Here is a 19,836-nt window from a genome sequence, read left to right on the forward strand (position 1 = left end):
TGGGTGCAAATTGAAGCAAACGGGCTCTAATTTCTCCTGAAAAATTACTGTGAATTTGTTAATTAGTGTAAATACCACGAATTAAGCAAAACAATTTCTTTATAGAATGAGCCCTGTTGCTTTTCTATGTCTTATTGTTCCATATTTTAAAGGAATGCTTGCTTGTAGTCTACTATCAACAACCGCGTCGCCAAATCCCCAGAAGACGTGCCGCGTGATTCCAAAGGTGATGAAGGGTTCAAGTTGTAAATTCAATGTGATAAGTAAAGATAAAGGCTAATATTAGCTGTGCTTTCCTCAATTACCACTGCGTGGATCCGAGTATAATTAAATATATCTCGTAGGGCACTGATATGAATAAATTTGACGAGTTTATAGAGTCCAATGAGAAGGATTTGGATGTGGATACCAGTACCCGAAATAGTATAATATCGATGTCGCCTGTGGGGAAGACTCGATCAAAGTTTCGTTCTTCTAGTTCCAATGGATATAGGCCAGAGCATCAGCGTACGTCCAGTGCGGGGAGCATGCATTCGCAAAGGCTGATGACTCCTACCAGATTAAATGAACAGGACCATCCCTTACAGGCCAAGTCAGATGCTCGAAGGGTGGTAACTCGTCATTCTTCTGTCTCCGTTCCAAACGCAATGAGTAAGAGGAGATCGCTCATTCAACCTATGGTTGTTCCCACTACGCCAGAATCTCAAAACAACATACCTTTTGGAGGCTCAGTAAGTCATTCTGAGGGATCCCATGGAATTCCGTTAGAATCCACTACAGTACTTTCTAGTGAGCAAGCGATGACCGGCGGGCTTCGACGGTCGAGAAATGGGAGTTCACAATCGGTCAATAGTATAGCAGCGACCGCCATACCCACAAATGGGGTTGATGTAAGCGCCCTTCTACAATCTCTTGCTACAAAAGAATTAGAACTACTGGAATGCAAACAAAAGATTGAAGATTTGAAAAAGCAAACCCAGCATGAAGAGCAAAACTATGCCCGTCGGGCACGTGAACTGCACGAGCTGAAGGAGCAAGTGAGTAAACACCTGGATCCTTCTCTGAACACACCAGTGAAAAGTCGTGCTTTTTCACCAGTTTACCAGAGTATACCTATGGAATCACGAACTGAAAATGCTGGTAACAGTAACTTTTCTAGTTCTGTAAGGACACGAAAAAACGTGGATCACCCAAGTACGAATCAGCCAAGATCCGTGTCTCCACAAGATATTCAAGAGACACGCCAAAGAGACAACTCATCAAATTCATCCAAGCAGTCACTTTGGAGCAAACCGTTAGCTTTGTTTAATCAATTCGATAAAATAATTCAGCATGAAATCGAAAGAACTCTGAACTGGGATGACTCTCTTCCAGGTACACCTGAGGCACAGGAAGCGACATCGACCAGTAATGGCGAGTATTCAGCACAGCATCACGATAGTGAAACTCCTGGAGCTCACCAAAACTCTCCCTCTCAAGGATCTGTCTCTAGATCACTTTGGAGCTTTGTCAGCGATGTCAAGGCCGGATTGCTCGGTATAGAAGAAGAAAATGATAGTGATGTTACCAATGATAACAGATGTGAACCTGTATATAGAAGCGATAGGGAGCATGAACAGAAAAAAAATGCACCTAAAATTACGAATCGGGGACAAGCGGAAGATAGTGGCGACGATTCTAGTCTAGACATGAAGAAATTTAAAACGACAACTAAATTGCAAAAAGCCAACGCTGATGATAATAATCTCACAAATGAAGGTGGACATCGAAGACGAGAAAGTAAAAATAAGAGGGGTAGCAACAAACTAAATTTTATTGGTGATTACAACACTTGTAAACCTAATAATGATATTTCCTCCGTCAAAAATTCAGTTGAAATGACAAACTTCTAATTTCTCTTTTTCAAAATAATGTCTATTCTTATCTAGTCGCCTTTTTTTTTACGTATAGCTGTGAACTCAGTATATAGTATAGTAATGTTATTTTGAGACTGGTTAAAGAGCGTTATATATTCGAATGTCATGGTATAGATTGAAGAAATTTTATGGGAGGCTAAGCAATCCTGTCTTCGACATCGTGAAACTCAAGACCCGCCCAGCTTCCTGTATTCTGAAAACAAAAACCAATGTGCTTTTGAAGGTTTCTCGCTCCACCTTTATCCTTCTTTAAAACTATAGAACCATCGCTGATGTTGCCCATAAGTCCCATGAATTTTGAACTGTTTAGTCTTTCTTTTACATCTTTATCGGCACTGTTATTACCGCAAAACTCGACTATATCAGAAGCCAAACTTTTTATGACAACTTCTTCATTTTCCTGTCCCGTACCTGAATTTTCCTCTTCTGTATAGATTTCTTCTTGTAAACTGCTGGTTTCCAGCTCCAAAAATTCAGCATTAATTAAAGAATCAATATGACTGTCAATAGGGTATTTTAAACCTCTTGTTTTAAATATCTGATGATCGACCACAGGAAAGGAAGCAATGTTGAAGTTTTTGTGCGAATAAAAGCCAGAGGGCGAATCTATCCGAGACTCCTGTAGCTCTTTGTTTAAATTTAAATTCGTAAATTGATATTCGACGGGTGATTCAATATTTTTAGGGAAGCTATATCTGAAGTCCTTGACCCAAGAAGTTTCATTACCACTTTGGTTCGGCGCGGTAAATTCGTGGTTTTGCTCTTGCAGGGTGCGAGGGTTAACAACAATGTAAGATGGTGTTTGGTTAAAACCTTCTGAGTGCTGTAAAAATTCCTGCTCAATTTCATTGTTGAAAATCGGTGATGCATTTGGTCCGTTCCCAATCCTGTTAAAAGAAGGCGTATTCTCCCTGCCTGTAAAAGGGCCCTTCTCTGCACTACTAACAAACTTGCTCACCTCATTGGTTTGGCATTGGTTGGCATTCATTGTTTTTTTCTAACATCAGCTATCTATTTTAAAGTCTAGACAGATACTTAGTACGTCGTTTTCCCCTCTGTTCCCTTATATATGTCGTCTCGGAAATAACAATACAATCTCCATAGTGCGGCGCTATCAATATTTTCTTGGCGGGACGAATTGTATACAATAAGCTAAAAATATTGCTGAAGGACAAAAGCCAAACATGCACAAAAAAAGGTTAAAAATTACATAGCTCTTCCTTACAACTACTTATTGCTATCCAAATATGCACATGAGTACATCCTTACATACATAAACATACTAAATATCACATATCAATTAAGTTGACGTTGTTGGTATACCGGTTCCCTAAAACTTGTTGCTGCGTCTGAGGCTGTTGTGGCTGTTGTACCTGTTGCGAATAGAAAGGAACAGCCTGAGGTTGAGCGGTTCCAGTGGTATTTATAATAGGGTTGACGGTTGCGGTTGCAGACGGGTGGTAACCCTGTTGTTGTTGTTGCTGCTGGAAATTATTTTGAGTGTAGTTAGCTTGGAATTCCATTTTATCAAAACGTTGGGGAATATTCATCGACCCGTGCATACTAGTAGGAGTTGTCATGACGCTATTGATCGTGCTCAAAGGGATTTTTTGCTGCTGTAGTTGTTGTTGTTGATTATACGTTTGGTTTTGAAAAGGATTACTTATTACTTGTTGTTGTAGTGGCATACCGGTATTTTGTTCATCGAAGTTTGGTCGTGAAAATGGGTTATTTAGGACATTTTCGTGCGTGGGATTTCCCGTTGCGATCGTCGCAGCGTTGTGCAATGCGAATGGGTTGTTAGAACCAGCTTGTGATTGAGATATTTGCTGGTTCGAAGCGGCAGTTGTATCTTGTGAAACGGAGTATCCTCCAAATCCGGCGCCTGTGAATGTGGGAGTTAAATGATTATTGATAAAATAGTAACCCGTTTGTTGGGCGCTTACACCGGGATCTTGTAGAGGGCTCGTATTCACTGTGTGTTGGACCATCGCATATTCCGGGGCATTTAAAGTTACGGAATCTGTACGACCAGTCTGTGTATTCATCACCTGCGGTTGCGTTTGAGGTACAAACGGGTTATTTGCGATCTGTTGTGCTTGATTAGCTCCCGCCAATAGAGTGTTAGACTGCATGGAAGAATCTGTTCCGAACGGATTGTAAGATTGAGCGGCTGTGACAGTAGTCACAGCAGGGGATATCGCTACTTGTTCGTTTTTTAACTGTGCCTCTAGTATCCTTTTTTGTTCACGAATTTGCTCCAACCTTTCCTGCGCAGTAGATCTAGCTACTGTGGAACCAGAGTTGTCTTGAGAACCATCAACTGGCACAAAAGTATTATGGGTCTTGTCATCCTCTATTAGATGCTCTTCTAGCGATCTGACCAGTTTTGTAGTAATGTGTTTGATGACTGGTATTTTCAAACCCGCAGTCTTCCCGCTCTTCAGGTACCTGACAACGTGTTCGGTCAAATCCACAAACGTCTTGTACAGGTCCAGAGTCCTCTCTGCATTGTGATGAGACAGTTCGAAAAAAGACTCCAGTAAAGTTATGATACCTTCATTGAGAGCATTATATAGAGCCAACAGGTCTTGAATAAGCAGCTTGAACCCAAATATGATTAATTCGTTACTCAGGTCAAACTGTGTATACTTGTTTTTAATCAGAGCTTGGATTTGGACCTCCAAGGACTCCACGTGGTCTAGTGCGACGTTGATAGAGTGTTGCTTGTTTCTAGAACTTCCGTAGTTGTTACTGTTTAGCTTCAATGTTCGGTAACCATCTCTCACATAGTCCTTTTTAATTTTACCAAACTCCCTACATCTGACCCTTAGGTAATTATCGTACCTATCAAGTGCCCTCATATCCCCAGACGCACTGCTGTTGGAACCACGTATGTTCTCAATGTCGAAAAACTCCAGGGTCCTAGAATAGTAACGCAATGCAACATCTTTGGAACCCTCCCTTATCATGAGATGTACTACTAATAAAGACTTATACACAATAGTCCAAGCTGTGTCATTAATTCGGGAATCCAAACCCTTTACGATCTCATAGAAATCCTCCTCATTGCTGGTCCCTAATAGTATTGGGTCTAGATACTTCTGTTTAGGCGGAGCCGACTTGATCTTCGTAGCACCTTTCACCAACTTGTAGTACGTTGTCATCTCGACCTCAATGGAAATTCAATTTTTATTACCTGCGATATGAACAGTCCCTTTATATTTACGAAACAGGCTTTGTCCTTCCTCCCCCACCAAAGAAACGCTAAAAAATACTCAAAATATGCAATATCGCTGCTGCTCGATTTGCTCAACGAATGATTACTATTAACCATCAACACATTTACACACAGGCAAATACATTCGTTAACGCTAAAAGCCTGAATACCATGTATCGAACTGAGGCCCCTATGTTACCCATCCGTGAAAAGTGATGGAACCCGCCGCTCGCTTCCGAGAATTCCTACCATCTTCTTTCATACTTAAGATGGGTCGTGAGGGCCCCTCGATTCCCCCGCCTCTCTGCCAGGGCGTCGTCTGTTTTACAAAAGCCAGGCTGAGTCACGCCAGTTGCTGACCCTGAGGGCTGCATTGTTTCCTACGAATTACTCATTTGTTTCGTGCGCTTTCCTATTGCACGCATGACTAGGATGGAAAAAAAAGAAGAAAAAGAAAAGCGTTGAGTATATAATAAAGAAGAAAAAGTCCGAGAAAGAAACACGAGCCTCCTTCCTCGAAGAAAATAGCAAAAAAGCTGATACGCACATCGTTGACATCGCTGATTGCAATAGGAAACTGAAATAGACGGCAAACCATTAGTTCATTCGAAAGAACGTATTGTCGAGAGTTATCACTCACTATATCAGAAAATTGACACGAACCGAAATAAAAGAAATTATAGTCTAACACAGAAAAAGATAAAAAAAAGAAAAATGTCTACATCATCTGTACGTTTTGCATTCAGGCGGTTCTGGCAAAGTGAAACAGGCCCCAAGACAGTCCATTTCTGGGCCCCTACTTTGAAATGGGGGCTGGTTTTCGCAGGATTTAGCGATATGAAAAGACCAGTGGAAAAAATTTCTGGTGCTCAAAACTTGTCGCTATTATCTACTGCGTTGATTTGGACTCGTTGGTCCTTTGTCATCAAGCCAAGGAACATCTTGTTGGCTTCCGTCAACTCGTTTCTTTGTCTGACCGCTGGTTATCAATTGGGTAGAATTGCCAACTACAGGATACGGAATGGTGACTCTGTATCGCAATTGTGCAGCTATATTCTCAGCGGCGCCGACGAAAGCAAAAAGGAAATTACCACGGGCAGATAAACGCCTAATTTACAACTCGAAACTTTGCTTTGTCAAAGATATGTAAGTAAACATATATATCCGGATTGTATAATATTCTTAAAACAGTAAAGTATATTTTCTTTGCGCGGTGTTATAATTTGTTCTCTTACTGCTATTTTTTCCCATATATGTAGATCGTATGTATTCATTTTTCAGTTTTTCTTCAGTTTTATCCCCGACAGTGGTGATAGTATAAAAAGAAGAAAAGCCTCGAGGATGACGGAAAACAGGGTACTATCAATTGCCTCGAATTAAACCGCTACTCAATGGTTACAGTCAGTGTGTTTTCTGAGAGGGCTAGTTTGACCCACCAATTAGGGGAATTCATCGTCAAGAAACAAGATGAAGCGCTGCAAAAGAAATCAGACTTTAAAGTTTCCGTTAGCGGTGGTTCTTTGATCGATGCTCTGTACGAAGGTTTAGTAGCAGACAAGTCATTATCTCCTAGAATTCAATGGCCCAAATGGCAAATCTACTTCTCCGATGAAAGAATTGTGCCATTAACAGATGCCGATAGTAATTATGGCACCTTTAAGAAGACCGTTCTGGATAGATTACCCTCTACTAATCAGCCAAACACTTATCCTATGGACGAATCCTTGGTTGGCAGCGATGACGCTGAATCTAAAAACAAAATTGCTGCAGAGTACGAGCAAATCGTACCACAATCTTTCGATTTGGTACTATTGGGCTGTGGTCCTGACGGACACACCTGTTCTTTGTTCCCCGGCGAAAAACATAGGTACTTGCTAAACGAAACAACCAAGAGAGTCGCTTGGTGTCACGATTCTCCCAAACCCCCAAGTGACAGAATTACTTTTACTTTACCTGTGCTTAAAGACGCCAAAGCCCTATGTTTCGTGGCAGAGGGCAGCTCCAAACAAGATATAATGCATGAGATTTTTGATTTGAAAAATAACCAATTGCCAACTGTATTGGTTAACAAACTATTTGGCGAAAAAACATCTTGGTTTGTTAATGAGGAAGCTTTTGGAAAAGTTCAAACGAAATCTTTTTAAAAAAAACACCCATGCGAGAGAGTGCAAAACCTAACGTTGATATTATGTGTTATATACCAATTTCATAAAGCTAATATACATATTTTATGCTGTGATGGTTTTTTCTCTTGTGAGAAAGCTGTTCCTGCCTTATCAACTTTCATACTCTTGTAGAACTTCCTTTATGATAGGTTTATCGCTTACGAACTTAGATTTGGATGTGATGGGTTTGGCACCTGTTCTTTTTTCAAAACCTTTGCGCGCTTCATCGGTAGCGGTTGATCTGTCAGGAAATTTGTATTTGTATAGCGCATCCTTGCACATTGTATAGACCCAATTACGCTCTTCTAACAAATTTACAAATGATTTTATCTCAGGAACAGAACCAATTGTACTTTTTGAACCTATAATGATCAGCTTAGATTTGGCCCTAGTCATGGCAACATTGACTCTTCTTAGCTCCCTCAGTAACGCTCCCCCGTTTAATTGAGAGTTTCTTCTAACCATGGAAATAATAATGCACTTCTTGTCACGACCTTGAAACTGATCAGCAGTCAAGATCTCAAGCCCTTCATATACATCTTTACTGAATTTCTTCTTCAGTAATCTTAACTGCGCTCTATATAACGTCATTACACCAATATCTTCACACGGTACGCCGCTCAAAATCATCCCTTCCACACATTGTAGGGTCAATTCTGCCTCCCCATGATTCGTAATATTGTCCTTTTCGCTTTGTTCCATAATATCGGGGCAGTTATCATAATCTAAAAATATGACTTTTCTCGTCGGCTCTAAGATATCCTCAAGCCACTGCTTGGAATTAACCGACTTATCCCTAAATTGTGACAAGGCCTCAGGCATCGGTAATTTTAAAGATTGAACAAAAACTTCGTTATTCCCGCATTTTAATTTATTATCATATATTAGGAAGTTAGACAACGTTACAATATCGCCACACATACGGTACTGAAAAGTCAGTTCTACAACACTTTCCGGATGCATTTCACAGAACGTTTTGAACAATGATTCCTCTAATCCTCCCAATCGAGCTGCACCGTTTTTGACTAATGGCGGTAGTTGATAATGATCTCCTACCATAATAAACCTATATCCATATCGCAGGGGCCCCAAAGCGACCGGCATTGAAATTTGACTTGCTTCATCCAAAATCACATAGTCAAAATCCTTTTCATTTAATGCAAATAATATATCGTTAATTCCTAAGCAGGTCGTAGCAATAACAGAGGAGCTGTTTATTTTAATCAAATAATCGCTGTAATTTTTGACTGACGCATAATTCGGCACATATTTCTGCGCATCAGGATGAACCTTATGTTTCATGCCCAATCTCATTATGCTAATTCTGGTATTCTTCAATTTGATTAAAATATTATCCACTGCAGAATGTGTATATGATGTCAAAAGCACCCTTTTCCCCTTGGAAACAAGAATTTTAATAATTTCTGCTATAACAGTAGTCTTACCAGTCCCCGGCATTCCCAATATCAATGCATAATCTTCGGCCCTCATTACTTTGTCTATCGCCTCTTTTTGATCCAGATTCAATTTTATATCCTCTGGAAGCTTGTATGGAATTACGGGGTCATCGCTTACACCTCTAAACTTTGGTGCTCTATTGTCAACTAAAAGGGATCGTAGTATTTCATTACCTCCATCGGATCTCTTTGTTTTCCGACATAATTTGCTTTTTTCGTCGATAACATCCACGCCAGGTGAAACAGCTGGTAGGAACAAACTCAAGAGATTGAATCGCGCCAAAGACAAACTCTGTTGGATATCATTTTTGTCGATCCTATATGTCACTGAATTTTGAGTAGCTATGAGATTGGATTGGTCTAGCTCAGAGTCAACTACACTTTGGATGGTTGTAACTCCTCTTTCCTTATCTAGAAGCCGGTTGTTCAATAACTTTCGTTTTACGGAGATACCAATCTTGTCCAAATTTATAAATTGCACGCGACCTTGGCATAAGCAAAAATGGCCTTCCTCATCGCTGATAATCACAAAGTCATTGGCGGCAATTTGAGATGATAACATCGACTGTGAGTTGCTATCATTTTTACGTCTTGAGAAGCAATATACATATGTCCCTTCATTTTTCTCATGTTCAACCACCTCTGACACAACCAAATTAGAAAGGCACCTTCCACTTCTGGATTCTCTCGTAGAACCATCCAATAAGAAGAGTTCTTTATTGACGCATGTTACACTTGACTCCTCCTTTGTTATTAGGTCATTATATTTTGTAAAAAATTCTTTGTAGGTTGCGAGATTTTGCGACAAATGTTGCGTTAAAATGTCAAACTCACCTTCTATCAGGCCACTTTCCTCTGATGTTCCGTCCTCTAGCAATTTGTTCAACACCATGCATGAATCTTTCATGAAACATGAATCACAAGATGAATCACGCAGTAATGGTGGTAATTCAAATTTTGATTGAGCCTGTCCAGAAACCTCTTGGAGCTGATGCTTAAAACTCATACTCATTCTATTTCGGGACATGAGAATATGTTTAATGGAATGCAGAACAGATGGAAACTTTGTCATATTGTCATCCCTTGTAAAATAAAGAAGGAAAAAATCTATCGGTATCTCGTAACGATCATTCAGTAGAAGAGTATAAATTAGGCCTTGAACCTCGTATGAAACACTTCTGGATTTCCCAGTCTTCACTTCTAAAGGAACGATGTGCTTTTTATTGTTTTCAACATTAGCTTCAACAGTTGCATCTAGGAACCCTTTAAGACCATAAATTGGAGACCAAATGTTTTCTTCAATATCAATCACATTGGATATTGAAATTGGCTGTGTTCTTCTAGTTCCTGAGATGGATGTGTAGCAACCATAGTTGCTTTTCGAAACGAATTTGTTGACAAAATACAAAATATTTTCAGCATGCTCTTTCATAATTAATTCTTTAACATACTGGATTTCTTCATTGCAAATGATGATTGAGAATGAATAAGTTTCTAACAAAAAATCCAGCTTTTGCACAATGGTTTCCATAGAAATTTTACTGTGTGAGAGCTTGTACTTGATTGAATCTTGTAATAACTCATGTACGATATTGCCTAAAGTCATGACCAGACTTGGTTCTCCGCGGGGGTCTTGAAATTGCATTTGCAGAATTGCACGTCTCAAACAACCTACTGAGCTTCCGACTGATGTTGCTGAAAATAATACATCAGGGTTTAACACCAGCAGGTTGTCGTTGGCCAGTTGAGTTTTGGGGTTTTTGTCATCAGAAAGAAGGCGTTTGTTTTCAATATTCTTCCCTTCTATAATATGTATTACATCTCCAACTTCAAATTCCAAATATACCCAAGGATGTCGGACGACAACAGAGCTTTGTTCGCCTTTGCCATCTATACACTCTAGTATTTTTTGCGTTCCAATTTTTGGCAGTTCAACGTTACGTAAACTTACTATTACTAATCGTACTACGCCGTCTCTTGGGGCACCAAACTTGGCTCTGAGGGCATATGTGGACAAAGCGGGATCAGTAGCAACTTTCAAGTCGTTAGAGACCATTTTCTCTACTTTGTCAATTTCTTTTTCAATAGCATTGGATCCAGCTTGTGTTTGAGTTTCGTTTAGTAGTTCAATTAGTGAATCGTCTGAAAATTCGTCTGAAGGATTTTCTTCTTTTTCTTCATTTTCTTCGGTTCTTTGGTATATTCTGTCTTCTTGATTTTTATCGAATGCATTTTCTGTTTTGACTTGATTATCTACATTTTTATTATCATTACTTTCTTTGCTCATTTCTATCTTTTCATCTTCTTTGCAGGATTCCTGAGCTCTTTTCCTCTGATTAACGTTGCTTTCAGTTGTCATTTGAACCTCATCCTTGCGTTTTTCAACATATTTTTGAGTTAAAATATCTATCAATGAGTCATCTCCATCGTTACTATCGCCTGTGGTATTTATATTATCTGCTGCTTCTACAACAACCTCTGGTTGTTGTTCAACATTGGGTGCCTTGATGGGTGAAGATGGCAAATCGCTGAATTTCGTCATTGTGGGTTTTATGGTTAAATCGCCCTCTATATCATCAAGAATATCATCTATATTACGGAGAGACCCCCTGGGAGATATGTCTGCTAGTTTAGGACGAACTTGCCCATCTTCATTTTCTTGGACGAATTGATTTGTGTCAGCATTGGGTACGTGGATATTTGTAAAACTGAGAACAGTTTTCAACCGATTGGGGACTATAGGCGTAGAAGATGGATTCTGGACATCTCCGTAGTCATCCGAATATTCGGCAGCACTTGTTGTTTTGTCAGACATATCTCGCTGTAGAGGCGAATATTTCCAGATTACTTCTTCCACGGGACCGTCTTCTTCATGAGCGAAATCATGATGTCTGCTCAAATTCGACACTTCACGCTTCAGTTTAACCTGCGAATTGGACAATGGTTTTGCGCTCTTGCTAACTGTTTTGTTTATTTCTTTAGTTCTTGATGTATTTCGTACCTGTGAAACCGATATTGACTTTAAAACACCTGCATTCGATATCTTGCTATTCTTCCCATTTAAGTTATTTATAGGGGCGAAAGCATATTTTTTTTTCCTCTTGGCTTGCTTGGACAATGTCATTTTTGAATCATTATGGTTTAGTTCTTTTTCCTCTGTTTTCTTTACAGGTGAAACGGATATACTTGCTGACCTCTTGTTCTTCTGTGGCGTTCCGGACATCCTCACGATGTCTTGAATTGTCAGTGTTGGCTTGCACAAAATGAGTGCTCGCTTGAGTATTTTTCCTCACTGTTTTGTTTCCAGAGTCGTGTAGACGGTTGCAAATTTATCTTCGAAGATGTAGTATAAGCTCTACCATAAATAGTGTAGGATCAGTTAAATATATGTAAGTTCCTTCTGCCGCACGGAATTGCTTAATTGCGCGAAATGAAAACAAAGTATCCAATTTCTTTCTATATGGAAGGGATAATGAAATGGGAATGGCGCATGGACCATCAACTAACGATATCTACTATCTTATTTTGTAAGTCTTTTGGAATAGAATCACGATCAAAGGCTAATTTTCACATATTTGTCAATTTGCGTAGTTCAGTAACCGTAGTTCTGAAGTAGCTCTAGAGTCATCATATATCAGGTGGTAGATAGCTTAGGAAAAATGCATTGAATATTATACCTACAAATTTGTACTTACATGTATATCTAGAAAGCAATTGGTCCTAGTCTATTAGGGAATAGAGTTAGCTGAACACGTCTACTTGTTCGGCCTCCAACTCTTCATCCCCTGCTAGTTCGTTAAACTGTAAAAAGTGCACAGGACGATGCATCTCACTATAGAATTCCAAAGGAATACCGTACTTGAAATTGTAATCACCCTCGTGATTAAATGCTGTACCCATAAATGTGTAGTTCCAAATGTTTCCGGTTGGAATTATGAAATTACCTGTGATACGGTCAGAGAGTAGTAGTTGGGCACGCGTGCTGAAGGTAGGTTCGAACCCTTCCGATATCACATTGGTTATGTCTTTATTCTCTTCTCCCCATTGGTAACCTTCGTCGGTCAGATTATAAGCGCTTAATGATACGGATCCTGGGGTGGAAAAAATGGAAATATCAATGCAGTCTCTTTTCTTGTCTGCGAAAAGTTTGGAATGAGTTGTTACCTCAGATGCGGCCATGAACTTAAGTTCTTCAGTCTGAGTGTGAATCCAACCCAGTAGTTCAAGTCCTTCAGTATCCGGAAGGCCTCCGATGTCAGGGATGTTACTCATTTGAACGAATCCTACATGACCCAACTGAGGTACCAGCGCAACAGTTTTGACTTCCTTCACCTTTGGATGTTCTTTAGCTGACTTACCATAAATAAAGGCCGCCACTTGAATTTTCACATCAGATATTTGAATAAACTTCTTTAATAAATTCTTTGGAAGGACGAAAACATTTTGTTCCTCCACGAAGTCATCAGCTGAGATGTAAATGTTTTTCAACCTCAAATGTAATAGTGTATCAGCAATTGCAGATTTTCTCCATTCATTCTTTGAACTAAATGTTTGACTTTCGTAATCAGCAGAAGCTACTACAACTATCTCCTCACCTTGCGCATTGATAGTTTTAGTCTTCATAACAGTTGATGCACCAGTAGTTTCTTCGTCGTTCTGCTTTTCAGCCCTAGCAGCCTCTAATTCAGCCATTTTTTGTCTTTTGACAGATGGTGCCTTAATATTTTGGCCCAATATAATATCTTTGATTTCGGTCTGAGTTAAGGCGGATATATTGACATTGTATTTTCTGCCGTATTCTGTCAAAATCAAATCTCTCATTTGAGATTCAATATTGATCCATTGTTCGTCAGTGAATGACGGCCATAAATGGTACGATTTGATAGTGATCGTCGGGTCACTGAGTAGAATCATTTTGGCACTTTCTTCATTTGTCTTCAAAGCTCTTAAAAGCAGTGTTAGTCTAGAAAATGCCGTGTAAGATGAAATGCGGTCTAACCAATCATCATAAATGTTGAAAAGAACCATTTGAGGTTCAGTCGCTTTCATTACAACGTCGGAAAGTTTATCTATTGACATTGCAGCTGAAAATGGTAGTCTCAGCTCCGTCGGCCTAATTGCTATGTTGGGAAAGTCAAGCATATGAACTTCTAAAGGATCAAGCATTGCCTTTCTTGTAACGATGATTTGCTTTGGTTGTTCTTCTTTGGGCAAAGATCTCACAAGAGCACTAACTTCTTCAGCTGTTTTCCATTTGGCCAACTGACTTAAGCGTTTTTGACCGGCCCATACGGAGGTATGGATAATTTTCAAAAACAGATGCCCGGTCTTGGGATTTAAAGTGAAGATACAACCATTAATTGCTTTTGTAGCAACGTTCCCTTCAAAAGTCTTGTGAACAGTAACTCTATAGACATTAGTGTCATCAACGAACAGTTTAATATCGTTATTGAATAATTCGGCATAGTTTGAGGAGTTTAGGAACGGTTCCTGTACACTAGACTGATATATTTGAAGACCTTTTCTTATACGTTCGCGAAGGACATATAATGCTGGGTTAGCTTTCATGATTGTTCTCATACTATTTTGTAGCAAAGGCTTTAATCCGCTGAACCAATTACCATAGGCATCATACATGTTATAGGCCAAATCGATACCAATCATGATACCCGTTGGCGAGGGATACATGCTTACATTGTCTGTCGTATAATCAAGGAATTTTGCTCTTACATAACGAGATATATCATGGGAATCATAATCACCATATCTCAATTGTACATCAAACCACATCTTGTTGGTAATTAAACCTTTAAACGAGTCTTTCGTTTCATGTAATAAAGAAGGTTTTGAAACTTCCCATTCATAAACACTTTCCATGGTGACATCAGCGGCAGATGAATTCATTTTGTACGATTTACGAGGATGAACTGTCTCTTTTGTTACAGATTCAATTTTCAAAGCGTCTAGCTCTCCATCAAGGATCTGACAGATATCAAAAACTATACTTTCGTGTATTTTTTGCCACAAATGAGCACGAAATATTTGAATTAAAGATATTTTTAATGTGGGAATTTTACCATGGAGGAAGATACCGGTCAGGTCTAGTTGCACTAAGAAACCGACATAAACATTTGCTCTGTTAATAGTTGGTGACCACCATAAGGTAAATCTACGATTTGGAATTTGACTTAAACCAGTTCTCTGAGCATGCGTTAGCTTTTTAAATTGCATGGAATCCTCAAATCCGGACGCTTTTTCCCAAAACAAACCCTCCCACGAATTAAAACCAGTCCCCTTAAATAGTGTGTGTTCCAAGATGGTTTCAATACCGCCGAGGGCTTGAATGACGTCAGTTCTATAAGCATTCAAGTTCCATAATTTACCATCATGGTGAGAATTCGTCCACCAAAATGGACTGTTCCTTTCTAAAGAATATTGTTTAAATTCTCTACGGATTCTGTGACCTCTGTCATACGCCAGAGTGTGTCGATCTCTTTGAAATAAAGTGCTAATACGGGGTATACCACGATCCCACGATCCTTCGAGCTCTTCAAAAGCTAATCTCCTATTCTGCTGAATAGCTTCCTGTCTTTTCGTCGCATACTCGGCCCATACCCTTTGAGAGTCTAAAAATTCATTTTCCCAAGTAGTGATGTAACGGAAAATAGTTGGGATCAATTTTTCGTCCTCGTGTGTCATACCAGCACGAAAATGCGTAATTCCAGTGTCAGTCTGTTTTGACCAACTTAAATCAGATGCAGGAATCAAGATATGAGAAGCACTGATCATACCTAGACCACCAAGTTCTTTTGGTGTATAAAAGACAGCAGGTGGAAATCTTGTCGGCATTTTCGAATTTAGACCTAGTTTGACACGATTTTGAATTTTTGTTTCTCCTTTCACCAGGATATCTAATAATGGCTCCGTAGCGACGATAGCTTCTCTAAAGTATGTGAAAAGGGATATCAGTGAAGTGTTCCATTTTGCGGCAACTTTAGTAAAAGTTGTTGAACCAGATGCCATCAATATACCTCTTATCCTGCTGTCAAATTTATCGATTTCCTCTTGAGATACCTTCAAGTACGCTTTTGCAGTTCTTTGCTTCGTTCTTTCGTCGACTAAATCCCAAACACCTTCATCATTAGATACCACCTCTTCCATTCTTTGCCTTGGTAATATCCTGACCTCAAATCCACACATAGAGAAAAGTAAGTTCGGATTATTTTTGCTGTACACTGAAACAAATGCATTTTCCCACTTGATGGACGTTAACGAAGTCGGGACCCTACCTTGAACTTCCCAAAACACTGCTCGCCCTAGGTTAACGTCCTGACGTATTAGCCTCATACGCGAATCTTTGGGCCAACATTTTCTATTATTATATCCGATGCTGTTTTCAAAGTTTGGATCTGGATTTTCCGCCAAGTATTCATCAGTCAATTCCTCACTCTCATCTTCTTCAAAGTGAAAAAGCATATATATACGATCTAAATATCTGGTGTAAAGTCTGATTGGATGTGCCTTTTCTATCTCTTTGCTTTTGAATTGCATAAATTCATTTGGATTATTAGCTGGGCCAGCCAAATTAGCAGCCCTTTCCTGGCCCAATAGTAAAAGATCTATAACTAGTCCGTAATATTGGAATATGAATGAGGCGAACTTCAACCCACGTATTAAACCATATTTGTTGACGTGGCTCATATCTTTAAAATTGATAACAACATTATTTTTTGCGGTAATATAGTCAGCAATATTAGGATCTACAATTAGGCGAAGTAATCTATTAAGTAAGGTAAAGTCAATTTTTTCGGCCATTTCACCTAAAGTAGTCTCCAGTAACACTGTAGATTGACCTCTGGATACATCCCAAATTTCAGATAAGTTGTTTATACCCTGAGTCCACTTGTATACTAGAAGAGGTGGTATCTCTGAATCACTTGGTTTTATCCAGTTTGGGAAAAGCTTTCTTTGGTCGGCTTCATACCACAAATACTGATCAAGGTAGGCATCGGTAATCTTTTCCAAGGGATCAACTGAATAAACCGGGGAAATGTTTTGATAGTTTTCCATCATGGTTATATCAACAGGCTTGAAAACGCGCTGGGTCAACAAGTACTTTTTGATTCTATTCAGAGTATCGTGAGGATTATCATAAGCCTCTTCTATCAACGCAAGTTCTTCTCTTTCCGATGCGTTTAAACGTACTTTTGATGCGTATACATCTTTTAAATCTTCTAGTGCAAGAACCAAAATCTTAGTGTCATTTTTGTAAGTTAAAGGTGGAAATGGTATTGGAGAAAAGCTCCTTGATTCAAGCCAATCAACCATAACAGAAAATATAGTTGTAGCTTCTTCGGGGGTAATTTCAGGACCGTTTTTTTGTATTTGCTTTTGACGTTCCTGCTCATTTTTGATCCAAAGTCTCGTCAAGCGCCCTAGATTTTTTTTAACCATAGTCTTTTCGACGTGAGCACCACGCTTTATGCGTTCTCGATTGTAATGAGCTGCAGATACCCAGGCATCAGCTTTGGCTTTTATGTACCGCTCAATTATTTTTTTGATTGGAGCTGGCATACCAGGAACATCCCATGGAATATTGGCCTTCCAACACCTCCAAGCTTCACTTAAATGTTGTAGTATAGTCCTTGCCTTTTTCTGTCGAATGCTCTCGGGCATCATTTCTAGAATGTCATCCATGACCGAGTTTCGTAATTCAAGATCGTAGTACGCGTCAAGTCTTTGTTTAGTCGTAGTTTTGACAATTTCATTAGAACGACCTTCAAATTGACGAGTGATAAGGTTTCCAATATATCTTTCAAGTAATGGTATAGTGCCTCTCAAGAAGCTTAGCCATACTCTCCACGCAGGCTGCCAAAACCCACAACCAGGCCCTTTTCCTAAATTTTTATTAAACTTGTAATATATGACGTGTTTCAGATCTTTACATGCGCGGATTTGATGCATTACTTTATATTTATAACGATAAATGCCAGTCAACTGTCCTAAGTGGTTGAAAATATAATGTATACCATCTGCTAATTGGAAAGCGTCCACATTTCCTAATCTAAACTGAACATGTGTATCTACAATCAGTTTCATCATTTTCAGCAATTCACGCATCAAGTGAAATGAGTTGCCAAGTCTTGATTTTTTACGCTCTTTTGTCGTTAAGGTTTTAGTTGGCTTTAAATTGAAATTATAGTCGAGATGTAAATAAGTTAGGCCCTTTCTGTGGATTAATAGATTTAGCATATTGTGTCCTTGTCGACATAACTGGAGTCCAGCCTCTACCCAATCAATCGTAGTTTGTTGAAAATATTTAGTATTTTTTAAACTTTTCAATAACTTGGTTTTGTTATGGTTTGTGGGCAAGGTGGGGTGTAATTCATTAAGCACGTAGTTCTTCAGTAGCTTTTGGTAAGATACTTTAACTTTAACAGGATACTCCTCGTCGGGATGCTGCAAAAACCATTTTTTAGCCAATGAAACGTCTTGTGCCCTCACCATTTTACCTTTCGTTCTATTAAATGGAAAAGGTGAATGGTATAATGTCATTGCATCTTTAGTACTTGGTAAAACAAGTTCTTCTTCTTCGGCCAATATGGGTGCAAAATCTTCAGGCAAGGTGAAATCTCCGTTTTCCTCTGTATCTAATGCGTTGGTGAATGAAGTGTTATCAATAAAGTGAGGTATTGGGTTTAGGGATGAATCAAAAAAAAATGCAGATGTACCGTAGTCCTCATCGTTCTGGATAATACACGATACTGGATTATTATACCACGGTATATGCACTGAACGAGGCCTCGAATTATATAGATGAGGAAAAGCTACCTTGTATTCGCTTCTGATAGGAACCCTGAATATTACTCTGTCTATAGAGTTGAATTCGTTATAGTCTTCCTCCTCTTCTCTTGGGTACAAGGGCTCAAATTTAGGCCCCCCAGGGATTGCGTTATTAAGGGCTTTACCGTTGAAAAAGGATTTTTTATCGAAAAGATAATAGTAGTTTTTATCAGTTACCTCATCTCTAAGTGGTGTTGACAACCTATATAAGTTCGACATTTCAGGTAAATCAAAACACCATTTCTTGTAGGATGTACCGTTGACCTTTTTGTTATCTTCCTCCAAAGGTCGGGAATCGTATAGCCAATCCTTAACACACTCATCATCTCGAGAGTCTAAGGACAGATTTATAGGATCCAGTGGTTCGATATTTTCTATGTGCTGTTCATATGACAAAGGCGGTTCGTCATCATCGAAAGGTGGAAATCTCATTCTTTTAAAATGCGTTCTATCTCGTTTTTCTCTCCTCATTGCTATCCACATGGCCGACCATTGAGAAGTATATACAGGCTCTATTACTCTTGGTGTTTCATTCACGAATGTTATGGCTCCTGAAGTATGATATAAAACTTTAACTTCTTTAGCTTGCTCCCACGGATGAGGCATGTTCTCTAACAATTTCAAAATCGCGTGTGGTAAATACTTTAGAGCGCCTAAAAAGGCTTTTTTATCGGTATTATACATTTTGGAGGCCATGTCACTATGAGCATTAATAATCTTCCGCAGATGTTCAGGTGGCATCTCGGCTTTAGGAGTATATAAATTATTTTTGATCTTTCTCTGACGTTTCCTTGCTTTTCTAGTGACGAAAGAATCCTTTCCTATATCCAATTTTCTCTTTCCATGTAGTTGGTTGTTTTTTGCTGCACTAGGCTCCAATTCGTCAAGGCCTGGAGGTGGTGGTGGCGGTGGTAATGCAAACTCTACAATTTCCTCAGCATTTATTTCGAAGTCACTTGGAGGGGGTGGCGGAGGCGAAAGAAACGTATCATCATTTACCGATGATTGTAGTAGTGGTTTATTTACTTCTTCGATCTCGCATCCAGGCGGTGGTGGTGGTGGTGGTGGTGGTGGTGGAAGTGTTAAGTCTTCATCCTCTTCAAAACCAGGAGGCGGAGGCGGTATTCCACTCATTTTTCTTCAGTACTACTTTAATTTTGAAGGAAGCTCGATCGACAGTATGATCTTCTTCTCCCAAATTATATTCTTAACTATGTTGCTTTTCTATAAACCGC

The 19,836-nt window shown here is 39.3% G+C and overlaps 7 protein-coding genes across 7 annotated transcripts; 3 read left to right on the top strand and 4 right to left on the bottom strand.

Moving 5' to 3' along the window:
- Positions 1–353: 353 nt before the first annotated feature.
- On the top strand, positions 354–1,892 carry TDA11 (Tda11p; the record flags this gene model as incomplete). The annotated part of the gene is made up of 1 exon (XM_033910936.1): positions 354–1,892. One exon carries the CDS (start codon positions 354–356, stop codon positions 1,890–1,892), a length of 1,539 nt encoding a protein of 512 aa, XP_033766827.1.
- A 160-nt stretch (positions 1,893–2,052) lies between these two features.
- PEX18 (Pex18p) lies at positions 2,053–2,904 on the bottom strand (the record flags this gene model as incomplete). Its single annotated transcript, XM_033910937.1, has 1 exon — positions 2,053–2,904. One exon carries the CDS (start codon positions 2,902–2,904, stop codon positions 2,053–2,055), a length of 852 nt encoding a protein of 283 aa, XP_033766828.1.
- Positions 2,905–3,205: 301 nt separating this feature from the next.
- YAP1801 (Yap1801p) lies at positions 3,206–5,083 on the bottom strand (the record flags this gene model as incomplete). Its single annotated transcript, XM_033910938.1, has 1 exon — positions 3,206–5,083. The coding sequence occupies one exon, from the start codon at positions 5,081–5,083 to the stop codon at positions 3,206–3,208; it is 1,878 nt and encodes a 625-aa protein (XP_033766829.1).
- A 767-nt stretch (positions 5,084–5,850) lies between these two features.
- On the top strand, positions 5,851–6,240 carry MPC2 (mitochondrial pyruvate carrier; the record flags this gene model as incomplete). The annotated part of the gene is made up of 1 exon (XM_033910939.1): positions 5,851–6,240. One exon carries the CDS (start codon positions 5,851–5,853, stop codon positions 6,238–6,240), a length of 390 nt encoding a protein of 129 aa, XP_033766830.1.
- A 287-nt stretch (positions 6,241–6,527) lies between these two features.
- On the top strand, positions 6,528–7,280 carry SOL3 (6-phosphogluconolactonase SOL3; the record flags this gene model as incomplete). Its single annotated transcript, XM_033910940.1, has 1 exon — positions 6,528–7,280. The coding sequence occupies one exon, from the start codon at positions 6,528–6,530 to the stop codon at positions 7,278–7,280; it is 753 nt and encodes a 250-aa protein (XP_033766831.1).
- Positions 7,281–7,412: 132 nt separating this feature from the next.
- On the bottom strand, positions 7,413–11,981 carry DNA2 (bifunctional ATP-dependent DNA helicase/ssDNA endodeoxyribonuclease DNA2; the record flags this gene model as incomplete). Its single annotated transcript, XM_033910941.1, has 1 exon — positions 7,413–11,981. One exon carries the CDS (start codon positions 11,979–11,981, stop codon positions 7,413–7,415), a length of 4,569 nt encoding a protein of 1,522 aa, XP_033766832.1.
- Positions 11,982–12,499: 518 nt separating this feature from the next.
- Positions 12,500–19,735, bottom strand: PRP8 (U4/U6-U5 snRNP complex subunit PRP8; the record flags this gene model as incomplete). The annotated part of the gene is made up of 1 exon (XM_033910942.1): positions 12,500–19,735. The coding sequence occupies one exon, from the start codon at positions 19,733–19,735 to the stop codon at positions 12,500–12,502; it is 7,236 nt and encodes a 2,411-aa protein (XP_033766833.1).
- Between the last annotated feature and the right edge of the window lie 101 nt (positions 19,736–19,836).

The sequence above is a fragment of the Saccharomyces paradoxus genome, chromosome VIII (genome assembly GCF_002079055.1).
Source record: "Saccharomyces paradoxus chromosome VIII, complete sequence".
NCBI lineage: Eukaryota > Fungi > Ascomycota > Saccharomycetes > Saccharomycetales > Saccharomycetaceae > Saccharomyces > Saccharomyces paradoxus.